This window comes from Lampris incognitus, chromosome 5 (assembly GCF_029633865.1).
Source record: "Lampris incognitus isolate fLamInc1 chromosome 5, fLamInc1.hap2, whole genome shotgun sequence".
In the NCBI taxonomy this organism is placed as follows: Eukaryota; Metazoa; Chordata; class Actinopteri; order Lampriformes; family Lampridae; genus Lampris; species Lampris incognitus.
This window is the reverse complement of record NC_079215.1, coordinates 66272708-66300333: the sequence shown is the minus strand read 5'-3', so window position 1 is coordinate 66300333 and position 27626 is coordinate 66272708. Positions and strand designations below refer to the sequence as shown.

The following is a 27626-nucleotide window of genomic DNA, read 5'->3' as shown; positions in this document are numbered from 1 at the left end:
ACAAGAGTAGAAGAAGTGGCTGTTGTCAGTTGCAGGCCAGGTACTGCATAAATAATACGTCATTATTGCAGGTACTGCATAAATAATACGTCATTATTACAGGTACTACATAAATAATACGTCATTATTGCGGGTACTGCATAAATAATACGTCATTATTGCAGGTACTGCATAAATAATACGTCATTATTACAGGTACTGCATAAATAATACGTCATTATTACAGGTACTGTATAAATAATACGTCATTATTACAGGTACTGCATAAATAATACGTCATTATTGCAGGTACTGCATAAATATTACGTCATTATTACAGGTACTGCATAAATAATACGTCATTATTACAGGTACTGTATAAATAATCCGTCATTATTACAGGTACCGCATAAATAATACGTCATTATTACAGGTACCGTATAAATAATACGTCATTATTACAGGTACTGTATAAATAATACGTCATTATTACAGGTACTGTATAAATAATCCGTCATTATTACAGGTACCGCATAAATAATACGTCATTATTACAGGTACCGTATAAATAATACGTCATTATTACAGGTACCGCATAAATAATACGTCATTATTACAGGTACCGCATAAATAATACGTCATTATTACAGGTACTGTATAAATAATACGTCATTATTACAATATCATAATCATATCTGTTTAATAATATTCCTCCCATGCTTCTACAATGAGTGCTGTGTGTGTGTGTGTGTGTGTGTGTGCGCGCGCGTGTGCATATATTAAATTGTGTCTGAACGAGGATGAGGGTGGTGGTGAAGGAGCCTCGCTGTTGTCCTGACAACGCTACAGTCAAAGTGGGTCAGCAGGCGCCTGCTGCCACACCCATGTTTGCATGGCAACAAGGCTGCTGGTCAATTAAACCTGAACGCCGCTATCCTGCACGGTGAGGGGTGAGGGGTGTGTGTGTGTGTGTGTGTGTGTGTGCGCGTGTGTGTGTGTGTGTGTGTGTGCATGCATGGGTAAGCATGTATCTCCGTCGGGATGTGTGTACGCCTCTCTCTTTATCGCCTATGCTTTGCCTGACTGCGTGTACAAGTGTGTTTTCTTTTTGCGCGCGTGCATGCGTGTGCATGCGTGTGTGTGTGCGCGCGCGCGTGTGACCCTACCCTTTTCCCTCCATGAAACCCAACTCGACAGGGAGCTTTACAAACCAGCAGCTACACAGGCGTTCGTGCTTCGGCGCATCAGCCGTTGACTCCAGCACAGCAGGGAAAGAAACGAGCGTCCAAACGTACAGTATCAAAAAGGACACCTGTTCGCCTGCTCCTCCTTCTGCACCACCACTTGAAATAAGCCAGCAGGCCTGCGGGTGGCGTGGCACGCTGTTCCGTCGCCTACCGACACGGGGATCGCCGGTTCGCATCACCGCGTTGCCTCCGGCTTGGTCGGGCGACACAATGGGCTCTGCGCGTAACTGCAGTCCACTGACTTCCGGTTTCTACTGCAGCGGTCACACCGGTTTCCTGTTTGTTGGCGCGTGCTATTGACAACGGCATGGTTTTCGCGATGCCTGCAAGATTTACCATGGATACATGTCAGTCACACGCACGCAACCGTCCACACACCTGCCAGCAAGCGGGTGAGAAGTTTACAGTTGTTCATAAAATCCCGCCCGTCCGTCCGCTGATCCTCATGGACGTAGCTTGACACGTACAACTTGGAACTTTTCACCCGTTTGCTGGCAGGTGCGGGTGAAAGTCTGGCAACAGTTCTGCGCATGTAGTTGACGTGGTAAAGCTTGCAGGCATCGCGAAAAATATGCCATTGTCAACAGCCTGGGTGCGTAAGATGGCGTCGTTCGACTTCCGACGTACGAGTACTTGCACAAGAACTTCCGGTCTGGTTTGCTGAGCGAAGAGATGGCTTTGTTTTACACCCGCTGTTTGCAGGACCCCCCCCCCTAAAATCACGATCAACGGTGTTCATCACTTCATGAGTGGTTCCTCGGTAGCTCGGCTGAGCAAACAAGAAAAGGGGTTTAAGATGTATATGTCGAGCTACATCGACAACTACGAGGGAGAGTGACAGCATCATTAGAACTATGCTAGTGCTAGCTAGCTAGCTAGCTGCCATTCCACAGCGCGACATTAATGCACCGAGCCTATAGCGCATGCCAACAAACAGGAAACTGGTATGACCGCTGCAGTAGAAACCGGAAGTCGGTGGACTACAGTTACGCACAGCCGGATGTAGGTATGTGTCCTGGTCGCTGCACTAGCGCCTCCTCTGGTAGATCGGGGCGCCTGTTCGGGGGGGAAAGGGAAATGGGGGGAATAGCGTGATCCTCCCACACGCTAAGTCCCCCTGGTGAAACTCCTCACCGTCAGGTGAAAAGCAGCGGCTGGTGACTCCACATGTATGGGAGGAGGCATGTGGTAGTCTGCAGCCCTCCCCGGATCGGCAGAGGGGGTGGAGCAGAGACCGGGACGGCTCGGAAGAGTGGGGTAACTGGCCCAACACAACTGGGGAGAAAAGGGAAGGGGGGGGGGGTCCTAAATAAATAAGTCCATCAATCCGTTATCCAAACCGCTCATCCTGGTCTCAGGGTTACGGGGCTGCTGGAGCCTACCCCAGCAGTCATGAATAAAACAATCAAAGCTTCACGAATGACAGGTCTAATTGCTATGTCAGTTACATGTTAACATTTTCAACAAGCATATTCACGCTCGTGTTGAAGTATAAGCTGCATGCATAGGTGGAAAATAAAAATGCTGGCCCGAGTTTTCATTTTAGCAGTTCCACCAACATTTGAGACGAGTCCATAAATTGCTCCGCACTGACTTCTTGATGGAAAACGTGACACGGCCACGGAAACTTTTACTGCTATTCCTCCAACTGAAGTGACCAGATAAAGGGTCAAATACATTAAACAACTACCGAATCATTGTGTAATTTGATTGACACACTTTAATTTCTAGTAGTATGTTGTTCACTCGCATCTTTTCTCAGCGTTTCGTGCAGGTGGTGGGTTAGAAAATGTGTCCGACAATAAAACAGAATTGTGCTCTCTCACAATTTGTACTCTCAGATTTTGGTCTTGCAAGTGAGAAACAGTTTAAGGGGGCATTGTGTGCTCCTAATGGTACCGCTAATAAGACATTCATTCAACTCATCAGAATTAATGACGTCAATATTTTAATGTCACTAATTATTTTTAATCATGCTGCTCCTCTGTTGCACCCTGCAAATAATTCTCTCCTCCACACAGCACAGTGCAATCATATCCACTTAACCCCAACACACACACACACACACACACGTTTGCTGGCAGTCCATCAAGTCCGTTAACGGTTGTTCTATGATGACTGTTGAGTGCAATTCTTGATCCACAAGTTTTATTGCACGTTGGGCATATGAAGTGTGAGTCAGTGGGGGCAGGCATGGCTGTGCGTTTCCTCCGTCTTTTCTGTTGTTTCTTCACATTCCTCCCCATTTCCAGTTGTTCTATACCTCTGGCAGATCTCCCGCCAGTTGGAACGGTTGATCGCACCTTGCTCCAGTCTCAGACGGTCGATACACTTCTTCAGCGATTTTTTAGCTGGTCTTTGTATCGCTTCTTCTGACCCACCTGCGGCCCGGCGGCCCAGATGAAGTTGTCCATGCAGGACTTGACGTGGCAGGCGTTCTTGAGGCATCCTGATGACATGCCCAAGACAGCGCAGCTGGTGTTCAGTGACCGTAGCTTCTATGCTCTTGCAGTTTGTCCAAGCAAGAATCTCAGCATGAGGAACACGGTCACGCCACGTGCTCCCCAATGATCCGCTGCAGACACCTTATGTGGAACTGCTTCTTCTATGCTCTTGCAGTTTGTCCTAGCAAGAATCTCAGCATGAGGAACACGGCCACGCCACGTGCTCCCCATGATCCGCTGCAGACACCTTATGTGGAACTGCTTCTTCTGTGCTCTTGCAGTTTGTCCTAGCAAGAATCTCGGCATGGGGAACACGGTCACGCCACGTGCTCCCCATGATCCGCTGCAGACACCTTATGTGGAACCGCTCCAGCAACCTTAAGTGGCAACTGTATGTGACCCAGGCTTCACAGCTGTATAGGAGACATGTGATGCAGACGGCTTTGTAAAGGGCAATTTTGGTGGAAGTGTTTGTTTTGGAAGACCTTAAGTTGGAGTTTGCCAAACGCTACAGAGGCTTGTTTGATTCTATTATGAGTTTCGTGATCAGTGTCGCAGCCCTCAGAAAGGATGCTGCCCAAGTATTTGAAAGATGGAACAACTGAGAGTGGTTGGTGTTCTATAGTGAAGACAGGCATAGTGGGTCGGGGGCTGGACTTCCATTGGCATAACACCTCAGACCTCAGTCTTGGTGGTGTTGACTGAGAGACCCCTCCTGCTGTTGGCATTCACAACAGCGGCAAGGATGGTTTGCAGGTCTTCTGGTGTGTGAGCTACAAGAGCACAGTCATCAGCGTACTGCAGCTCAAGGACCTGCACTGCTGACAACTTGGTCTTTGCCTGGAACCTTCTAATGTTGAAGAGGTTTCCATCTAGCCTAAGGTCTATTGTGAGCCCACTACTGCCTTCCAGATCTTTATGAAAAAGCTTTGTGACACAGGAGGAAAATGCTGAAGAGTATTGGTGACAGCACCACACCCCTGCCTCACTCCAGTGCATACATTAAAGAGCGCCAATTCCTGTCCTCATATGGCCACCTGCGCCACCATCCCATCATGGAACTGTGACAGAATGTCCACAAATTTGCTCGGACAGCCAAACTTTCTCAGGATTTTCCAAACTAGCTCTCGGTTCACAGTGTCGAAAGCTTTGGAGAGGTCGACAAAAGTCATGACAGGGTCCTGATGTTGTTCACGGCACTTTTCTTGTAGCTGTCTTACTGTGAAAATCATATCCACAGTACTGCTGTTCTTCCTGAAACCACACTGTGACTCCGGCAGCAGATGTTCTGTCAAGTGCTTCACCACCCTGCATAGCAGGACCTTTGCTAGGACCTTGCCTGCAACAGCTAGTAGGTATATGCCGTGACTGTTGCCGCAGATGGACTTGTCACCCCCGTTTTTGTACAGAATGACAATTTTAGCATTCCACCATTGTTGAGGGACACTCCGCTGGTCCCAGACCTGCAAAGTGTTTCTGTGTGAAGCGTCCTATGAGCCAAGTCTTTATTTATTCAAAGGCCAGCCATTGCAAACCACAGGGATAGGACACCTTGGCCTCTTTTATCGTGCAACATTTAGTTTGCATCAGTTAATATCGATCATTTGGCTCTTGGTTGTTTTGATACGCTTTTATTTTAAAGATCCAAATGGCAAACCTTCATCAAGGTTTGCCATTTCGCCAATTTAGGTGTGCAATTAAACAATTTGTTGACGTACTATATGCCAGCTTGCCGAAACTTTGTGTGACATAAATTTCTGAAAAGTCCTTGATTTTAACCCTCAAGCAACAAGATAATACCAACAGATTTAGATATTTTCATATTTAGAATCAGAACCTATTATAAGAAAAAATCACACAGATCATAAATACAGTACGTATATCATAGATTTTCCTGTGCTAACTGACCTCCAGAAAACCCATAAAAACTGGACATTTTGTGTGTGCAAGTTGCAGAGGAACACTTTTTTTCGCTGCTTGATAAATGAGGCCCGGTGAATGTGGGTAGCTGCATACATGCATATGGGATAGCATTGGATTCAAACCTGCATCAGGGAATTCTGGTGCATTCATGTACGATTGCAGATACACCAAAGACGATCCAGTTTAAAAAAGTAGTTGATGGAGAGCATCTGTCGGCCTGAAGGGGCCACTGAGAGTTAAGCTGGCCACAACCTCGGTGGTGAGACTCTGTGTCGTACTGCAGTGTGATATGGTTGCTCCTCTTCTAACCTAACATGCCTGGCTAGTTTGTACATTATCTATACATACCTCATATCAAATACAGTAAAAGGCAAAAAACAGCGTTATCAAATTATGTGACCGGTTTTGTTATGATTTGCATCTGTCTGTCGTAAGGCTTCTGGTCACTGACGAAGCAGGACGGTGGATGTGGGAAACGTATAGATGTGGCAGGAAAGATGGCAGGCACATATCTAACAGTGTGTTCTGCCAGGAGTCCGCTGGTCTAAGGAATGAAATAATAGCTGTGCTGCACAACTCATACCTAAAACGACCATGGGCAGTTAAAATGACCGCCGTTTTTTAAACTCTACATTCTGTCAAGATAAATACCTAAATTGAGATATTAAGGCATTACACATGTTAGTATGTCTGTTATGAAACTAGCTGACACCAAAATTATCATTTTGACAATTTTAATACTAATTTTCAAACAATTTAAAATGGCGGCTGTCCAACGCCTGTAAATCCTGCAGCGCCTCGGGGGTAGTCATGGTGCGTCTGTAACCAGACATGTTGGACATAACCACACATCAAGTTTAGAGTATTACTCCCCACTGGAGGGCGCTAGTGTGTTTCTAGGACAGAGCAACGAACATCACGAAGGAAACGAGGCGACCCACACACGTCATAAATACTGACATGACGCGCACCATCACGCGCAAATTACGAGACGGTCATTTCGACCGCTCATGGTCGTTTTAGGTAGATCTTATAATAATGTTTATGTGCAACTGATCTAAAACTCATTTTAATGCAAATATATGCAAATTTAGGAGCGTTCAGGGGGCGGCAGGTCTGTATCTTTTTTTCTCCCATAAAGTTATTAAACGTTGAAAATCCAAAACGGTGAAAATGACCGTCTTGGTCGTTCCAGTGTTAAGAGGATTTAGTTCTCAGTTTGGAGAAACTGTCATATTCCCTGAGCATTCCGGTCAAACCAGGAAACCACAAATACACTTAACCTGCTCGACGTCCGACCAGCCCCCACCTGAGGACTGTGCAGGTTTTACCTCTGCTTTTCCCCTCCACATCTCTCTATTCAGTCCTCCTCTCTCCGTCCATCCCTCCCCCCCTCCCCCTGTTCTATCACTTCATATTTATGAGGGTGCATGGATTCCCCCACTGGGACAAAGTGGACGAGCTCTTGCAGGATCAATACCGTCTAACCACAGGCTGTTAACGGCCATCACTGAGGGCCATGATGCGTCCCCGCTGACACGAGGAGACACTCAAATAGATTAGACAGGAACTGGCAGCCAATAGCTGTCAACTACCCTGTGTGTGTGTGTGTGTGTGTGTGTGTGTGTGTGTGTGTGTGTGTGTGTGTGTGTAAATACTATACTGGCATGGTTTAAGGTTTAGGGTACGGGGTGCGACCGGGCAGCTCATACCATATTTACGGTTTAAACAACTTGCTCTGCTGGATAGGTCAAACAATTCAATACATCTGTTCTGGGGCGCGACGGGGGTGAGGGGGGGTGGGGGTGGGGGGGCGGTGCAGAGGGTGCAATGCACACAGGCGCCGCATCAGCGGGGGCGCCAAAAGTACAGCGTACAGTAAACAATTTCTGGTTAAAGGCCTCTTATTTAAAAGTTTAATATTTATAAATATTATTACTTAGATTAGAATATATAGCTACATGTCATATGTTTTAATTACAATTTTCGGTAACGCTTTAGTATGGGGAACGTAGTCACTGTTAATTAGGTGCTTATTAGCATGCAAATTAGCAACATGTTGGCTCTTAATTGGTCATTATTACGTACTCATTAATGCCTTATTCTGCATGGCCTTATTATACAAGCAGTAAGCCATGAACTATGAGTTTTCCCTCTATAACCTCAGAAGTATTGCTTACTAGTAGTACCATCTCAATATGCTTTGCTTAGTATGGCCTTTATAAGGTGGTAGTACCACAAGAAGAGTTATTCTCCCTTACTAACACTTAATGAATATGGTCTGTTCTTACATAACAACACACAAAACTACAAGTGTTCATAGTGTTACATTACTGTAAATTCAGTTTTTGTTACTTAGAATATGTTCCCCATACTAAAGTGACATCCTGATCATTACTAATTCACTAGTAATTAAGTTTTGTTATGTTCCCCATACTAAAGTGTTACCCAATTTTTTTTTACGTACGGTCTTTTGGCGCCCCCGCTGATGCGGCGCCTGTGTGCATTGCACCCTCTGCACCCCCGCCCCCCTCCAGTTGCGCCCCTGCATCTGTCATCATGACTAAGTGAAACTAATCAATACAATTTAGAATATTGGCACAAATGTATACATTGGTTTGAGCCTGGTACAGTGCACCTTAACAACTATCACGTGGGTTCGGAGGCTGGACACTGGATTACTGTGGCGTGTGAATGAGGGTTATGATATAAAATGTGACCTTCCGTCATACACGACGATCCGTCTATGACGACCGACGCGTCATTTCAACCACGTGTTGACTGTTCCTGTGTGTCTTTCTGAACCTTCCATGTGATCTCTCACAATAGGTTTATACACCTGACGTGGGCATCCGGGTAGTGTAGCAGCCTATTCTGTTGCCTACCAACACGGGGATCGCCGGTTCGAATCCCCGCGTTATATTCCGGCTAGCGCCCCCTCTGGTCAGTCGGGGCGCCTGTTCGGGGGGGGGGGACTGTGGGAAATAGCGTGATCCTCCCACGCGCTACGTCCCCCTGGTGAAACTCCTCACTGTCAGGTGAAAAGAAGCGGCTGGTGACTCCACCTGTATGGGAGGAGGCATGTGGTAGTCTGCAGCCCTCCCCGGATCAGCGGGGGGGGGGGTGGGGTGGAGCAGCGACAGTAAATACTCATCTGATTCTAATCAAGTCACATCTGCCTTTTATATAAACCACATTTAGAAACAACTAACAATGACCAAAGAGCCCCACAGTATCAAATAAAAGAGTGGATAAAGAACAGGCCTAAAAGAGAGAGCTGGTCAGCCATTGCTTGCTTGGAGATTGTTCGAACCTTGACATTTTACACTAGCGTACCTTTTTTAATTTAATCCCACTAAACAAACTGTATGTGATGATGATATGACCACTGGTATTAAAACTCTGTTTCCTCGTCTCATCTCCAGGTTGTAAGGAGTGTTGTGAGCGATGTGTTGGCAGTCTGCCCTGGGCCTCTCTCATCGCCACCATCCTCCTCTACATGGGGGTGGCTTTGTTCTGTGGGTGTGGCCACGAGGCTTTAACTGGCACCGTCACTATCCTTCAAAACTACTTTGAGCTGCTCAGAGCGCCCGGGGCGGTGCTGGACGTCTTCACCATGTAAGTCACCTTAACTAGCTCTTTATGTCTCTAGGAGGGTCAACTGTGGGTTACCCTTCCTTTTATTCAGCAGTCTCTCATTCTTATGTGCAAACATGACCACCAGCACATTTTCTGCCTTTTCTGCCCTATCGATATCCATATCTATATCCATATCTATCTATCTAGCCATATTTTATATTATTATTATTATTATTTATTATTATATTGTTATCCATATATTCTATAATTTGAGATCACAGTCCGTTCCTGTTAATACCGGTGTTCCCCAGGGCTCTGTATTGGGACCCCTCCTATTTATTATTTACCTATTACCTCTTGACCACATTTTCAGGAAATTTGGCATTCAATTTCACTGCTATGTGGATGACACTCAGCTTTATCTATCTACCAAGCCTGCCTCCACTCTTCCGCCCACGTCCCTTTCTGGCTGCTTACTAGAAATGAATCCTGGTTTTCATACCACTTCCCCAAACTTAATAGTGATAAAACCGAGGTCCCCCTAGTAGGTGCTAAATCCATACTTTGGTTAAATCTGATAGTTTTTCTCGGAGTATTGACAATTCTATAGTTCCTTCATCGCCTCAGGCTAAGAGGCTGGGTGTCATCCTGGACAGCACATTATCTTTTGAAGCTCACATCAACAATGTGACTTGGTTTGCATACTTCAACCAAGCAATGTTAATCATCTTCACCCGTCATTTACACCTAACATCACTGCCATACTCATTCACACCCAGGTTACATCCCGTATTGACTACTGCAATTCTACCCTATTTGGTCTTCCCCTCAAGTGTCTTCATAAGCTTCAGCTGGTCCAGAATCCAGCTGACGGTATCATTACCAGAACTCCTTCCATAGATCATATCACTCCTGTTCTTCAGCAACTCCACTGGCTCCGCTAAATACCGTATTGACTTCCAAGATCCTGCTTCTCACCTTTAAGGCCTTTAATAACTTCGCTCCTTCATATTTTTCCGAACTCCTTCATATCCACACGCCCTCCCGCACTCTCACATCCTCTTCTTCTCTCCAACTCACTACACCATCAGCCCACTCGACTACCATGGGGACTAGAGCCTTCAGTCATCCTGCCCCCGCCCATGGAGCTCTCTCTCACAAGACATTCACAACACTGGCTCTCTTTCAACTTTCAAATCCCATCTCAAAACGTACCTTTTCAAACTGGCATAATCAGTCTGATCCACGCTTCACTGAGTTTTGTGCAGATGATGATTTTATACTTATCTGTTGTGTTAACTTTTTATTGTCTACCCTGCTGTGTTATGATGTGATGCTGCCTGATACAGTGCTGCTTGTTTTTTACTGTGCTCTGAAAGGCAATCACAAATAAAATGTATCATTATCATTATTATGTCAATATATTTATATCCATATATCTATATCTATATATAGAGCAGAGTTGTAGTTTTTGGAGTATAAATACTGTTGCTTGGGCTGTACCTTATAGGTGCAATACAGTACCCTCTGTAGAGGACAGTGCAGTTTAAAAGTACAGTTACAGTATGCAGGCCAAGGGACCACCCTGTGTCTGATGGCACATCTGTGGAAAACGTGCGTTTGTGTGCAAGAATGTGCTCCTCTTGTACCTCTGCTTCTGAATGTGTATCAAGCTTTACATAGGCTGATGATTACACTCATTACAATGAGACTGGATCAATGAAGGAGTTGGTTTAATAACTGCATAACATATTATACAGGTGCATACTGTGATAGACAGACAGACAGATAGACAGATAGCTAGATAAGTAGATAGCTAGATAGATAGATAATCACATTTCATCATGACGATAAATAAAGTGTTGCACTACCTTATATAAAGACAATAGAGTGAGTCTGCAAAATTCAACCCCCTGTAGTATCAGCTGCCTTTAATCTGAAGTCTTTTCATACATTTTCACCTGCCAGAGCAGATCTGATGTTCGTTTGGATCATTTTGTTACAGCTACATGTGTCTATCTGTATATCTGTGCAGCTATTACAACTGACGCAGCACTGCTATTGTCAAATTCAAGCGCTGGCATGTGTGCACATATGCGTGCATGTGTGTGTGTGTGTGTGTGCGTGTGTGTGTGTGTTGTTTGGTACTGGGCCATGTGGAGGGATTTAAGCCTCCTGTTATCTCTCCAGGTTGTCTAAAGCACACCTGTTCAACAGAACCTGATCCTGCGATGAGAAGACAGTGAGATGGATTTTACTTTTCAACAGAGAACGCGGACCGCTGATCGCTTTAAACCATAAAAGTTATTTGTTTTTTTTTTGTTTGTTTTGTTTTGTTGTGTTATTTGTTTTATGGTTTTACCATAAAAATAAGATGAGACTGAAGAAACACTTACATAAATCTCTTGTATACAAAGGGACGTGTCCTCACAGCACCACTGTCTACTAGCAGCAGAGCTGCACTAGCATGCTAGCACGCTATGGTAGCGTGCTAATGCACAATGGTAGCATGCTAGTGCACTATGGTAGCATGCTAGCACGCTATGGTGGCGTGCTAGTGCACAATGGTAGCATGCTAGTGCACTATGGTAGCATGCTAGCACGCTATGGTGGCGTGCTAGTGCACTATGGTGTAATGGTGAACTGTGACCCAGCATTGGTAGGAAGCTCAGAGGCCACCGGTACTCGAAGGTGTTGAAACATGCGTGTGCATGTGTGTGTGTGTGTGTGTGTGTGTGTGTGTGTCCTTCACAGCATCGACATCCTGAAGTACATTATCTATGGACTGGCGGGTGGATTCTTTGTGTTTGGGGTGCTGTTGCTGGTTGAGGGTTTCTTTACCACCGGAGCCATAAGGGACCTCTATGGCGAGTTCAAGATCACTGCCTGTGGACGCTGTCTGACCGCCTTCGTGAGTATTCCCAGCATCCTTTGCATCCGTTAGCACCACAAGGGCAATGCTGTAAACTACAGGCCGTTCATTACTCAGAAACAACCATGTATAATATACGAGTAACACCGATGTCACTTAACTTTGTTGAGTGGTAAACACTCTTTTATTGAACAACTTCTGATGTACAAACAACGTGGCAACACAGTTACACTTAACACAGTGACGCTCGTAACATAACGGTTAAAAAGTAACACGTCTCTCGCTCTGTTACAACATGTTGACTCTTATAACAATAAATCAGGTGTGGCAAAGCCAATATACATTGAATGACTTAATATAGAACAAAATATACTATAGGAGTATGTTCCTCTCTTTCTTTCTACTGATTTCATTGGAAAAGTTGATGTTTCCGCCTGGTTTCGAACCGAGGACCTTTCGCGTGTTGGGCGGACATGTTTTTTAAAATTTTGACCAGTATTGAAATGGAAGATCTCCAACACATCGAACTCTACAGCACCAAAAAGGATACGAAGTGAAAATTAAAATACAGAAGGCGGAGAATGGCGAGGCAACCTGCGGGCTTTGGCATGGCTTCCAGCCTACAGACCAGACCCCCCGCCAAATCAAACGAAAAATACTCATATACCATCCCCAGTACTTCTTACCCCACACACCACACTATTTAACCAAACTCCAACATCACCTTCCCTCCTCCCCCAATCACAATAAAGGTGCTCCCCTCCAAAAATCCATGAATAAACTCTGAATTATCCAAGCCATCTTTTTTCACTTTCCTTCGTATTCTAGCAGATTTCCTCCCCAGTGGGCTTTTTCTATTTGTAGCCTGCTTTTCAAGTTTATTCTCCTCACTGTCTGTAATGTCCGAAATAACCCACTCTCCCCCTCCCTTCCTCACCACATTGGCCTCCCCTGCTTCCCCACTGTCTTCCCCTCTGTTCTTCTTCCCTTCTTTCACTTTCACCACCGCGTCATCCTCCTTCTTTCCTTCATCCTTCTTTCTTGGCTTACTGTTGTTGCCGGTCTCCTCAGTCTCCTTCTCACCTTCCGCCTCCATGGGTGCGCCTTCCGCTGCCGTCTCGTCCTCCTCTCCTTCTCGCTCCACCACCTCCTCCATCTGCTCTCCGTCGTCGTCTTTCCTTGCACTGTTCTTCTCTGCTCCCACCTCCTCTCCTCTGCTTCCTTCTTCTTCTCTCTGCTGTTCCTCCTCTTCGCTCTCCATCTCTCGCCACTCTCTCGCGCAGTGTCCCCTCTTGCCGCATGCAAAGCAAGTAAACTCTGGGCACTCTCTAAAAAAGAGCTCAGGTTTAATGCAGAGTCTGCACACACGAACTTGTCTGTCGTGAACGACTCTAAAATACTCTGCAACTCTCAGTCTCAAATTTTGTCGAGTAGGGGAGTGAACGGACCTGGTCGTTGGGAAGTACTGTAACGATCACGGATGACTAGACTCGCTAGCCCTTGGCTAACGGGTCGGATCCTTTAGTCGACTGGTTAACGTTGTCGCCCGTGGTGCGGGAGATCCGGGTTCGCATCCTGGCTGCGGCGGTTCCCGGCTGCCCCCCGAATTCGCTACATTGGTGTCAGAAGTGGGATGGGGAGACCGCGAAGCCATCGGAAGCACATGTGCCCAGAGGCGTGAGGGAGCTCACGTGCTGAAGCACGGGGACGTGCTTCCCGAAGGAGGGGGGTAGCGGAACGATCACGGATGACTAGAATCGCTAGCCCTTGGCTAACGGGTCGGACCCTCTAGTGGACAGGTTAACGTTGTCGCCTGTGGTGCGAGAGATCCGGGTTCGCATCCTGGCTGCGGCGGTTCCCGGCGCCCCCCCCCCCCCGAATTCGCTATAGTACTTTGAAGAATCTCGTTCCGGCAGCTATTTCTGTACCAGGCCACGTGCGTTGTTTAATTGACAATAACGTCTTCACTCCCCATTCCTCCAGCCTTGCCAGTATCTTCCAGTCGTGCAGATAGACAGACAGGCTGATGAAGGACACCACCAAGTCATTGTTTGTGACGTCTCTGGCGTGAACCATCGCCAGAGACGTTTCACTCGCATGCCATCCGTCAGCTTGGATGTCCCCTACTCGTCCTTCATTGTGACTTCAAAAGTCTTCTCTCCTCGTACTCTGCAGCCAAGTCCCTCTCCACGCTCTTTCTTCTCCTCCTTCAGTATTTCCATCATGGTAACTCTTTCACTTCCTTCCTTCCACCTCCACTTCCACCCTCAACTCTTTGCCGTGTTCATCCCATTCCATTCCATTATCCAAGCCGCTTATCCTACTCAGGGTCCCGGGACGGTGGAGTCTTCTTCGCATTCTTCTTCACTGTGTTTCTGTCGTTTGTTCCGTGTCCTCTCTCGTTGTCGTTTTCCTTCCCTTTGTCATTCTTTTCCCCCCGTTTGTGTCGTCACCGTTCGCGTCTATCGTTCTTTCTGTCCCGTGTTCTTAATCGTCGTCGTCTGTTCCTTTCCGTTGTTTGTGGCCACGATTCCCGTCCGAGAATGACAACACACATGAGAAAGGTCCCCCAAACAGCAGAAGCTGTCGGGGGAGAGATGACGTAATAGAGTTTACTGCGACGCCACCGTGGTTTACCCAACCAACTCAGAACACGAGTTAGCCTCGGACTCACGAAGCCAAACGTACATGATAAGCAGCGCTGTTCACAGGGTTGTTTCGGTGCTAAATGACGTCACGAGTGCTGACACATTCTTTTATCGGGCTCGGGGCACCACGAGTGGTAATTACTAAGTAGTACGTGAGGGAAATAGGCTTTTCTTCTATGTGGTATAGAGTATATAGTAATTACCTGTTCAGCTCAAATATATGGGGAATATTGAATTTCCTGCTGAGTAACATAACATAGTGTAGCGAATTTGGGGGGCATGCCGGGAACCGCCGCAGCCAGGGCAGGAACCCGGATCTCCCGCACCACGGGCGACAACGTTAACCAGTCGGCTAAAGGGTCCGACCCGTTAGCCAAGGGCTAGCAAGTCTATTTACCGATGCATGTTACACTACCCCCTTCCTTCGGGCGCTTCAGCATATGGGCGACCCGGGTTCGCGTCCTGGTTGTGGCGGTTCCTGGGCTGCCCCCCCCCAATCACTACAATAGTAAAGAGAGCAACACATTTAATATTTACCTTATGTTCAAGTTTAACAGATAATTACTATTTATCCTTGAGACACAAGGGATTCAAAACACTTGTTTGGTACAGCGTGTGACTTTATCCCACACAGTGTTTGATGTAGATTCTATTTAACGTCACATTATAATGACAAGGAAGTAAAGTCTAGTACATAGAAAAGGCCCCATTTTGTTCATGGATTACTACAGTAATAGCTACCACTCATCATAGTTCAATTGTGTCTATTTTACTAATAAGCTACCACGTTAGTCCTGTGTAATGGCAACTGAAAGGGTGATGTCACCCACTTCCCACTCATTCCCCTTTTCTTTTTCCCTTCTTGCTTTTCTCCCTCCCTAGCTGATGTTCTTGGCCTACCTGTTCTTCCTGGTCTGGCTGGGAGTGACAGCTTTCACCAGCCTGCCTGTCTTCATGTACTTCAACGTCTGGTCCATGTGTCAGAACACCAGCTTGGTGGAAGGAGCCAACCTCTGCCTGGACCTGCGTCAGTTCGGTGAGACATGGGATGGGCTGAAGGACGGACAGAAAAAGGACTCGTATAGTGTTAGCTCTGCTAAGAGAAGTGCACATTAGCACAAGTTTGCTTATAATTAGGGGCGATTGGGCTGGTACTAATTGTTAGGTGTTGTCTTAATGTAATTGAAATGTGACCAGCACCACATCAACACGTTATAAAAGCCCTGTTTTGTTGCATTGAAAGCATTGCGGTCGTTTGGGAAGCATTTGGGTTGTTGGGCGGCACGTTGGCCCAGTGGTCAGCACTGTTCCTCACAGCAAGAAGGTCCTGGGTTCGAATCCCAGGCCATCCCAGCTCCTTTCTGTACGGAGTTCCCATGTTCTCCCCGTGTCTGCGTGGGTTTCCTCCGGGGGCTCCGGTTTCCTCCCACCATCAAAAAGACATGCATGTTAGGGTTAATACTCCTGCCTGTGCCCCTGAGCAAGGCAATGGAAAGAAGAACTGGAGTTGGTCCCCGGGCGCTGCAGCTGCCCCCTGCTCCTGTACAGTAGGACGGCTACATGCAAATGAATTGTGTTGTATGTAGTATGTATGTACAATGACAAATAAATTGTCTTTGTCTTCCTCTATGATTCTCAACTTACGGACCTGTGGCAGCGTATTAGTCTGTGTAACACATGTTGCTTAATATTCTTATTTCTACTTGATAATAGAAAACTATAACATTGGATCCAATATTACAAAATTGCTTGCTTCACCAATAACTGAAAAATTGCGATTTGGGGCTCGTTTTGCTCAATTCTATAATTTTGGGTTTATTCTTTTAAAAGTGGCAAATTGTAATACTAGTGAGATGCCATCATTTACTGTACACAACTGGGGGCAATTAAATGTACTGTCCCTCTGGTTTGTGGTTGCACATTTTCTTTGATTTCCTTCCGCAAATCCATGTATGGCAGACGATAGCTACATTTGCACAATGTTTTCTGCTGATATTGTCCAAACTCTTGTGTTTCTGACATGCTCTTTCTGCATCCTAAGAGTTGGCCATGTCCACAGTTAAGACAGGCTTCTCAGAGGCGTTAGTGCAGAGGTCTTATTGACTAAAAGCCTCGATAAATCACATTTGGGGTTTATCACCATAATCTCCTCCCAATATTTTCTCATCTCATCTCATCTTCAGCTGATCGTCTGGCTAGTTGCTCAGTAAATGTTAAATAATTCATTCTTTCATTCATCATCAGCCGCTTCTCTGGGGTCGGGTCGCAGTGGCAGCAAGCTAAGTAGGGCACCCCAGACATCCCCTCTCCCCAGCAACGCCCTCCAGCTCCTCCTTGGGGATCCCAAGGCATTCCCAGGCCAGATTGGACATGTAGTCCCTCCAGCGAGTTCGGGGTCTACCCCGGGATCTCCTCCCAGTTGGATGTGCCCGGTAAACCTCCAAAAGAGGACACCCAGGAGGCATCCTAATCAGATGCCCGAACCACCTCAACTGGCTCCATTCAACGTGAAGGAGCAGCGGCTCTACTCCGAGCTCCCTCCAGAGGTCCGAGCTCCTCACCCTATCTCTAAGGCTTAGCCCAGACACCCTACAGAGGAAACTCATTTCAGCCGCTTGTATCCGCCATCTCACCCTTTCGGTCACTACCCAAAGCTCATGACCATAGGGGAGGGTTGGAATGAAGACTGACTGGTAAATTGAGAGCTTTGTCTTCCGGCTCAGCTCCCTCTTCACCACAACGGTCCGGTACAACGTCCACATTACTGCTGATGCTGCACCGATCCACCTGTCAATCTCCTGCTCCATCCTACCCTCACTCGTGAACAAGACCCCAATATACTTGAACTCCTTCACTTGAGGCAAAAACTCACCCCCAACCCAGAGGGAGAAATCCACCATTTCCCGGCAGAGAACCATGGCCTCAGACTTGGAGGTGCTGACTCTCATCCCGGCCATTTCACACTCAGCTGCAAATTATTTAGTTTCCTGTGCTGGCTGTCTCTATTAGTGTGTACTATAATGTTAGATGGCATTACTACTCAGATTTTGGTTGCTCAAGTGCTTCATGTTACAGTATCTTGTTTACCACGCCGTGTTGTTTTCACAGGAATGTAGACCAGGTCGTGTATCTAAAGGGCGTATAGACAGATGGGTGTAGTGACAGGATGTGCACATTAATGACGTCATTATTTCTCAGGAGTGGTGACCATCTCTGAGGAAAGGAAAGTGTGTACCGGATCGGAGAAGTTCTCCAAGATGTGCAAATCTAATGAGGTGAGGGAAGCATGGAGGGGTGGCCAGAGGACTGGCCGGCAGGGGTAGAAAGAGAAGAAAGAGGGCAAAGGAAAGGAGACGAGTAAGGTCTCTCTTATCGACGGCATGTACCAGCTGGCAGGCCGTAGCTAATCAGGCTACTCTGTTTTGAATGTGCAAATTTTACAGTAAAGCTCTTTAGCTGTAGTAAACTTTACTTATGTTAGAGTCTAAATACTAGTATCCATTATTCCTTTCTGAATATTACTGATTAGACAGACAGACAGGTAGACAGATGGACAGACAGACAAGTTCACCTCCAAACATCCAAATACAATTATATCATCATGATTATGATCATTATTGTTGTTACTATTATTAATACTAATTATGACGTAACAGTTTTCAGCAGCTGTTGTTTTGTGGTGCACGTTGCAGCTCGACTTGACCTTCCATCTGTTCGTGTGCGCGCTGGCGGGGGCAGGAGCTGCAGTCATAGCCATGGTGAGAACCTCTCCCCTCTCTTATCTGCAGCCTCAACATCTCACTTCTGCTGGTCCCACACAGGAACACACAACACGGCGTCGCCGCCCTGCAGCGCGTTCACGCTGACGCGGACGCACCACCCACAGACGGGTCCCGAGCAGGCCTGCCGTAAATACCTGTTGAAGTGGCTCCTGAGCACACAGACCGTTTCAGCTGCATCCAAATGTCCAGACTCCCCTAGCAATGGCAGAGAGAGAGAGAGAGTGAGGTGGAGAGAGATAGAGGGAGAGAGTGCGTCAGTGAGAGAGGGAGAGAGAGAGTGAGGTGGAGAGAGATAGAGGGAGAGAGTGCGTCGGTGAGAGACGGAGAGAGAGAGTGAGGTGGAGAGAGATAGAGGGAGAGAGTGCGTCAGTGAGAGAGGGAGAGAGAGAGTGAGGTGGAGAGAGATAGAGGGAGAGAGTGCATCAGGGAGAGAGGGAGAGAGAGAGTGAGGTGGAGAGAGATAGAGGGAGAGAGTGCGTCAGTGAGAGAGGGAGAGAGAGTGAGAGCGAGAGAGAGAGTGAGAGAGAGAGTGAGGTGGAGAGAGATAGAGGGAGAGAGTGCGTCGGTGAGAGAGGGAGAGAGAGTGAGAGTGAGGGAGCGAGAGAGCGAGAACATGAGAGAGAGTGAGAGAGTGTGTGTGAGAGTGTGAGAGGGAGAGAGAGAGCGAGAGAGAGTGTGTGAGAGAGTGAGAGAGAGTGTGTGTGTGTGTGAGAGAGAGAAAGTGGGTGAGAGAGTGCATGAGAGAGGGAGAGAGGGAGACAGTGTGTGAGAGAGAGAGAGAAGGAGAGAGCGAGGAGAGAGGGAGAGAGAGCGTGAGAGGGAGAGAGAGAGAGTGAGGAGAGAGAGTGTGAGAGCATGAGAGAGGGAGACAGTGAGTGACAGAGCGTGAGAGAGAGAGAGAGAGAGAGAGAGAGAGAGAGAGAGAGAGAGAGAGAGAGAGAGAGAGCGGAGTGAGAGAGAGAGAGAGAGAGAGAAAGAGAGAGAGAGAGAGAGAGCGGAGAGGGAGTGAGAGAGAGAGAGAGAGAGAGAGAGAGAGAGAGAGAGAGAGAGAGAGAGAGAGAAGAGAGAGAGAGAGAGAGAGCGGAGAGGGAGTGAGAGAGAGAGAGAGAGAGAGAGAGAGAGAGAGAGAGAGAGAGAGAGAGAGAGAGAGAGCGGAGTGAGAGAGAGAGAGAGAGAGAGAGAAAGAGAGAGAGAGAGAGAGAGCGGAGAGGGAGTGAGTGAGTGAGTGAGTGAGTGAGTGAGTGAGTGAGTGAGTGAGTGAGTGAGTGAGTGAGAGAGAGAGAGAGAGAGAGAGAGAGAGAGAGAGAGAGAGAGAGAGAGAGAGAGAGAGAGAGAGAGAGAGGGAGAGAGAGCGGAGTGAGAGAGAGAGAGAGAGAGAGAGAGAGAGAGAGAGAGAGAGAGAGAGAGAGCGGAGAGGGAGTGAGAGAGAGAGGAGAGGGAGTGAGAGAGAGAGCGCAGCAGGGTAATACCCGGGAAAGAACTAAAAACAAGAGACCCTGAGATAGTTGGAACATAAGAATCATATCTATCTATCTATCTATCTGTCTGTCTGTCTGTCTGTCTATCTATCTATCTATCTATCTATCTATCTATCTATCTGTCTGTCTATCTATCTATCTATCTATCTATCTATCTATCTATCTATCTATCTACCTGTCTATCTATCTACCTGTCTATCTATCTATCTATCTATCTATCTATCTATCTATCTATCTATCTATCTGTCTGTCTATCTATCTATCTGTCTGTCTATCTATCTATCTGTCTGTCTATCTATCTATCTATCTATCTATCTATCTATCTATCTATCTATCTATCTATCTATCTATCTATCTATCTATCTATCTATCTATCTATCTATCTATCTGTCTGTCTATCTATCTACCTGTCTATCTATCTATCTGTCTGTCTATCTATCTACCTGTCTATCTATCGATCTGTCTGTCTATATGTCTATGACGTAATCTATCTGAGGACGGGAAAGAAGCAGCGAGGCTGAAATACCTTTCGTTTTCATTAGGTGGCGTTTCCATGGAAACAAAGATCCGTCTTTGTGTGTGTGTGTGTGTGTGTGTGTGTGTGTGTGTGTGTGTGTGTGTGTGTGTGTGCATGCTCACTAGCAAGCTCGACGTGATGGAAAGCAGCCATCTCAGAACAGGTTGAAGGGAAACAGGAAAGGCTCGTGTTCAAAAATTGTTCCCAAAAGGATCATTTATCAAGAAAAAGGCAGAAAATCCAAAACTCAGAATTAATTGATGATTTCAGAAAAAATAGATCATATTGATATTATTATTATTGGAGGAAGTTTGAACAAGTGTGTTCATCTGTGGTGTAAACACACATTTACCCGTATCAATATGTTTATCAATATGTTTATCAATGTTTATCAATATGTTTATCAATATGTTTATCAATGTGTTACCAATGTTTATCAATATGTTTATCAGAGTGTTCAATCTGTAACGTGGCTTGTTATTGACGCAATTGTGTTTTCTATAGCCCGTTGATTCTCATCCAAAAGGCATAGGGGTGTAAAGTAATTGACTTTAATTGTGTCCAACACTAATATATTGTAGCGAATTCGGGGGGCAGCCGGGACACGAACCCGGGTCTCCTGCACCACAGGTGACTACATTAACCACTCGACTAAAGGGTCTGACCCAAGTTCACATCCTGGCTGCGGCAGTTCCCGGCTGCCCCCCGAATTCGGTGTAACAACCACGGATGAATAGACTCGCTAGTCCTTGGCTAACAGGTCGAACCCTTTAGTTGACTGGTTAGCGTAGTCGACCCGAGTTCGCGTCCCAGCTGTGGCTGATTCCGGCTGCCCCCGAATTTGCTACAATTTGTTAGTGTTGGACACAGTTAAAGTCAATGTACATAGGACAAATCCCCAAAAGCGAGGATTTGTCCTATGTATATTTCTAGATTCAGTGAATTCTGATCTGTTCTGAAGTTGCATTAAAAGATCACTTGCAGTTTGTTAGCATAGCATAGATGCGTTTACCTGCTGACGAAGACTTAACTTAAAAACAAACAAACATACAGTATAAATTTAGCTTGGCGTTGTTGGTACAGAGAAGAAAATAAAATAAAAATAAGTACATGCAGAAATTATATATAAAAGATCAAAAAAAAAAAAAAAAAAACAGCAAAAAAAAGTTAAGTAAGTCTGTCAGTGGGGGCCTGTTGATTAGTTCAACAGCAACAAGGAAGAAACCTTACACCACTGTTCTTGTGGTGTAGGGTTTTGGTTCTAATGGATCTCAGCTTCTAGCTAGGGGGCAGAGGGCAGACTCTCAAAAAGGTGGTGTCCAGGGTGGGAGGAGTCAGCAACGATCTTCCCTGCCCACCTCAAAGTCCTGGAGGCGTGCAGATCCTGGAGAGATGGGCGGCGACAGCAGCACCTTCTCTGCCAAGCGAATGATGCTCTGCAGCCGTCCCTGGACTCTCTGGCGGTGGCAGCAGTGTACCAGACGTTGCTGGAGGAGGTTAGGATGAACTCAATGATGGAGGTGTAGAACTTCACCATCACTGTTTGTGGCAAGTTGAATGTCTTCAGCTGCCGCAGGAAGTACATCCTCTGCTGTAGTTTACTGATGAGAGAGCTGATGTTTAGCTCCCACTTGAGCTCCCTAGTGATGGTGGTGCCCAGGGAACGGAATGGCTTCAGAGTGGTAACTGGGGAGTCAAACGGGCGAGGGGCACAGGGCTGGGTTTCTCCTGAAGTCCACCCCCATCTCCACTGTCTTCAGGGGGTTTAGATCCAGATTGTTCTGACTGCACCGGGAAACCAGGTGGTCAATCTCCCATCTGCAAGCAGACTCGTCACTCTCAAATAAGAGTCAGATGACAGTGGTGTCGTTCGCAAACTTCAGGAGCTTGTCAGATCGATGTCTGAAGACACTGGTGTAAGTTTGAAGAACGGTGGGGACAGGACGCAGCCTTTGTGGGAACTGGTGCTGATGATCTTAGGGTCTGAGACACGCTTCCCCTATCTTCATGTGCTGACTCCTATTGCTCAGGAAGTCAGCGATCCACTTGCAGGTAGGGTGGGGCAAGTGGAACTGGGAGAGTTTGTCTTGGAGGACAGTACAGCTGACTGATTTGAATGTGGAGCTGGAGTCGACAAACAGGATCATCGTGTAGGTACCAGGAGAGTCCAGGTGAATGAAGATTGAGTGGAGAGTCACATTGACTGCATCATCTGTCAACCTGTTGGCTCTGTATGCGAATTGTAGTGGATCCAGGGGGGGGCTGGTGATGGACTTGTGGTGGGACAGCACAAGGTCTTCAAAAGTCTTCATCACTACAGAGGTCACAGCGACACATCTGTAGTCATTTAGGTTAGTGATCCTTGGCTTTTATGGGACAAGGATGATGGTGGAGGCTTTGAGGCGGGTTCACACCCTGCAGGGCTCCAGGGAGGTGTTAAAAATGTCTGTGAACGCTAGAGATAGCTGGTCTGCACAGTGTTTAAGGGTTGAGGGGAGACAGCATTGGGTCATTCCAAAACAATAGGCATTAATATGGAGTTGGTCCCCCTTCGCTGCTATAACAGGCTCCACTCTTCTGGGAAGACTTTCCATTAGATTTTGGAACATGCCTGCTGGGATTCACTCTCATTCAGCCACAAGAGCATTAGTGAGGTCAGGCACTGATGCTGGGGAAAAGGCCTGGTTCAGAGTAAGCATTCCCTTTCACCCCAAAGATGTTGGATGGGATTCAGGTCAGGACTCTGTGCATGCCAGTCAAGTTCCTCCACACCAAACTCAGCAAACAACGTCTTTATGTAGCTCACTTTATGCATGGGGGCATTGCCATGATGAAACAGAAAATGGCCTTCCCCTCTCTAGAATGTATGTATGTATGTATGTATGTATGTATGTATGTATGTATGTATGTATGTATGTATGTATGTATGTATGTATGTATGTATGCTGTAGCATTAACATTTCCCTTCACTGGAACTAAGGGATCTAGCCCAACCATTGAAAAGAGCCCCAGACCATTATTCCTCCTCCACCAAACTTTACAGTTGGCACTATGCATTAGGCAGGTGGCATTCTCCTGGCATCCGCCAAACCCAGATGGGTCCGTTAGACTGTTAGTGAAGCATGATTCATCACTCCAGGGAAGGTGTTTCCACTGCTCCAGAGTCCAATGGCAGTGTGCTTTACACCACTCCAGCCAACACTTGGCATTGAACATGGTGATCTTAGGCTTGTGAGTGGCTGCCCAGACATGGAAACCCATTTCATGAGGCTCCTGATGAACAGTTCTTGTGCTGACGTTGCTTCCAGAGGCAGTTTGGAACTCGGTAGTGAGTGTTGAACAAAGGGCAGATGTTATGCACTACACGCTTCAGCGTTCTGTGGTCCTGTGTGTTCTCCCGCTTAAACCGTTGTTGCTCCGAGACATTTCCACTTGACAATAACAGACTTACAGTTGACTGGGGCAGATCTATCGGAGCAGAAACTTGACCAACTGACTTGTTGGAAAGGTGGCAGCCTGTGACAGAGGCACGTGTTGCAAATGCATAAGACGCCCAGTCACACAGTTCACATAAGAAGTCCTGTCACAGTTCCATGCCATCATAGGGATAGATTTAAAAAGATGTGCAGATAACAATAATTTGAAAACAATAACTAATAAAAAGAATGAACAAAAGTGAAATGGGAATCAGGTAGATGTAATAGGACAAAAACTTGAAACAAAAGAGTGATCAATATGATAAAGAACTGTATAACATGTTTAATATGTCCGCATCAAATTTCATATTTCAACATCCTAAAACACACAAAACCCAAAAGATGGAAAGACAGAAATGTTGAGATTGTAAAGACACAGTGAAAGATGAGTTCCATGGAAGGAGATGAGTTGTTTTTTGTAAGAAATGGCTACCATTTCCCAGAGCAAAGACAAGGACTAACTGCACCCTCTAATGGCCACAGCCGAGTACTACGACATACTGTTTTTAAATATATACATATTTATATCACATGTATTACTGTTGTGCGTTAATTGTAATGTTATCACAGTATTCATAGGATAGTAAAAATGACAACAGCAATCATGACATAATGGTACGTCTTATCCATCAAACAACAAACCAGGGAATGTACCAGGGGCAGTGCAGTGACTATGCCCGATCACCCACTGACCACCCCCAACGTCACTCAGCATCGTCTCTCCCTTCTCTATCTCCTACTGACACTTTGACTTATCTATTTTTAATTGTGACTGGGTTAAATAGAGCGTAAATTTCCATCTGATAAAAATAGCAGACCTGTCTGTAGAACAAATCCAGTTTTCCATTTAGATTTGATTTAACCAACTAAATAAATAAATAAATAAACAGATACATAAAAAGCTGAAGGAATGTGAAAGTCCATCGTGTGTCTATGAACACGTGGGGGAATTGTTTTTCTGTACACACACTGACTTCTGGGTTGACATCCAGCCAAAGGACATGGCGGCGAGCACTACGAGCAACAGGAAGGAATCAACATCGGGGGTAGAGGAAAGTGAGACTGCGATAAATGAATAGACTGAATAGGCAGAAAAAAGAAGGATTGGGGATTCCAGATAAAAGAGGCGAAAGAGATGGAAGGTTGTGTGAGCAGCGTCAGGGTGTGTCATGACTAGCCGCCTCTTTTCCATTAAAAAGGGAAAGAAACACAGAAAGTAAAAGTAGGATGGAAGTGGAAGGTTAGGGATGAAGGAGGGTGAACGGATGATGGAAGATAACGGAAGGATAGCGTGTGTAGAAACAGCTGCCCTGATCCCTGGTGGCTAAAGGACAGCATTACAAAAGCAATACTGTCAGGTATGATGTGAGCTGGAGATGCAGTTTCCCTCCCTATCAGCCAAGAGGAGACGAAACAAGGGCAACACCATCGGACGACAAGAAAAACAACCTGAAGTAATTCACACTTGGTGGTAGCTAACCTGAAGCCCTTTTAGAAACAGACTGCAACAGAACTGAAATGGTCAAGGAGGGTTTTACTAAGTTGCTTGCATTTGGCTTGTTAACAAGTTCCTCATGTGCCGGGGCCGGGATACGAGTCGCGACTATCCTCATAGGGGCGGGCAATCCAGAAAGGGCCGGTGTGGGTGCAGGTTTTTGTTCCAACCAAGCAGTTACACACCTGATCCCACTTATAGACCAGTAGAGTCTTTGCTGAGGGACTTGATTAGGAGACACAGGTGTGTAGCTGCTTGGTTGGAACAAAGACCTGCACCCACACCGGCCCTTTCTGGACAAGACTGCCCACCCCTGTGGAATGGATAACGTTCACTCATCAATTAGATTGGTATAGAAAAACATACATGGACCACTCGAGCCCCCCTAATCAGCGTAGGGGTAATGGAACGGCAGGGCATAGGGACATCATGAAATCAGACATTGGAGAAAGAGGAAGCAATCTGTCGGTCAGTCTTGACCTTACCTGTACAAAGATATCTCTTAACCTGCCGCGGCGAATTCAGGGGGCAGCCGGGAATCCGCCGCAGCAGGGAGGCGACTGCGCTAACCAGTCAACTAAAGCAGGGGGGGCCATGCCAAGCAAGGCCTCCCAAATAGTATTAGCTTCTGCCCGGGGCCCCCCTTTTTGCAAGATGTCTTTAAAAACCCATTGACAACACTAGGGCAAATGTTAAAAAGAAGAAGAACAAAAAACTCCTGAATACATTTCCTTACTTTTGTCAATGCAAGAATCATGACATTTATACCTAACATTTCAATCCTTCCATTATAAGGAATATTTCTGTTTTCCATTATAGGCATTTTTTGTTATAAAATATATTTGATCGTAATATACATAATAATTCAATTTATTTTTCCAAAAAAAATTCTTTTTAGCCTTTCCCCTCATCTTCCCTCCAATTTGCCGAGGCCCCCTCGGCGTCCCCCTACGGGGCCGCGGCCCCCACTTTGAAAACCACTGAACTAAAGGGCCCGACCCGTTAGCCAAGGGCTGGCGAGTCTAGTCACCCGTGGTCAGTACACCGCGATGACGTCCTCCTTTAGATACGCCCATCACGTTTTGAACCGGTTGCCCGACGTCTCGTGTTTCTCCTCAGGTCCACTTCCTGATGGCGCTGGCGGCTAACTGGGGCTACCTGAAGGACGCCAGCCGGATGCAGAAATACGAAGACATCAAGTCGAAGGAGGAGCAAGAGCTGCACGACATCCACTCCACGCGCTCCAAAGAACGCCTCAACGCCTACACATAAGCAAACCCACAGCGAATGACGCATGTACCCGCACACGACACAGACACACAAACCGAGACGAACTGATACAAACGCGACCTGTCAGACACAAGCAAGATGATTCGAACAATTCCAAGCACACGCGTACATGCAAAACACACACACACACACACACACACACACACACTAAACAGGTGCTGAAACAGACAGACACAAGCTGATGCATAACACAACACATCGGTCGATACACAAACATGAAATAAAGAGGTGGCACACACCCAAAAGCTAACAATGATGAGATAATGAAACAAGCACACACGGGTGAGTCCACACACACACACACACACACACACACACACGCACACACACGCAGAAATATAGGTGTAAACTGAATCCTTGGTGTTGTGTGGATTGTAGGGCGAACATTTGTTGTGTGGTGGTGTCATACTGTACTGTGTCGAATCAACACAAAACACATTCTTATGGCCGGTGTCACAGAAAAACATGTCCCCCAAGGAAATTTGTACCCCTTACCTTGGGAGATATGTTTCTCAAAATCACCTCACATCTCCTCCTTTACTTGCCCCCCCCCCCCCACCCAGCTTTACCCATCCACCCCTGCCTTGGCTATCTGGTCACCTTGATCTCTTTACCTCCTTCTGTCCTCCCTCCTTCCCTCTCCTCCTCCCTCCCTCCGTCCCTCTCCTCCTCCCTCTGTCCTGTTTGTACAGACTAGTGAATTGTCCTTTGAAACAGCACATCTCAGTAGCACAAAGTCCACAAAGACGGTTTGGTTATGCGGCCGTCTCCCTCGAGTCTTTTCAGTCTTTTTGGCAGCATTTTTCTTAGCTTATGTATTTTTGCCATGTTTATATCATCGATATTCAATGTGTCATTTGCCATCGTGGGCATTTTTGGGGAGATGGGGTGGGTGG

General features: G+C 46.4%; 1 protein-coding gene across 1 annotated transcript in view; it reads left to right on the top strand.

The window, feature by feature from the left end:
• gpm6ab (glycoprotein M6Ab) overlaps nucleotides 1-26712 on the top strand; it is a 30728-nt gene extending 4016 nt beyond the window's left edge. Inside the window, exons 4-9 of the mRNA XM_056280591.1 lie at nucleotides 9013-9211; nucleotides 11927-12083; nucleotides 15575-15728; nucleotides 17891-17967; nucleotides 18385-18450; nucleotides 26560-26712. Coding sequence (XP_056136566.1) covers nucleotides 9013-9211; nucleotides 11927-12083; nucleotides 15575-15728; nucleotides 17891-17967; nucleotides 18385-18450; nucleotides 26560-26712 — 806 coding nt within the window. The remainder of the gene's footprint in view (nucleotides 1-9012; nucleotides 9212-11926; nucleotides 12084-15574; nucleotides 15729-17890; nucleotides 17968-18384; nucleotides 18451-26559) is intronic.
• The last annotated feature ends 914 nt before the right edge of the window (nucleotides 26713-27626 follow it).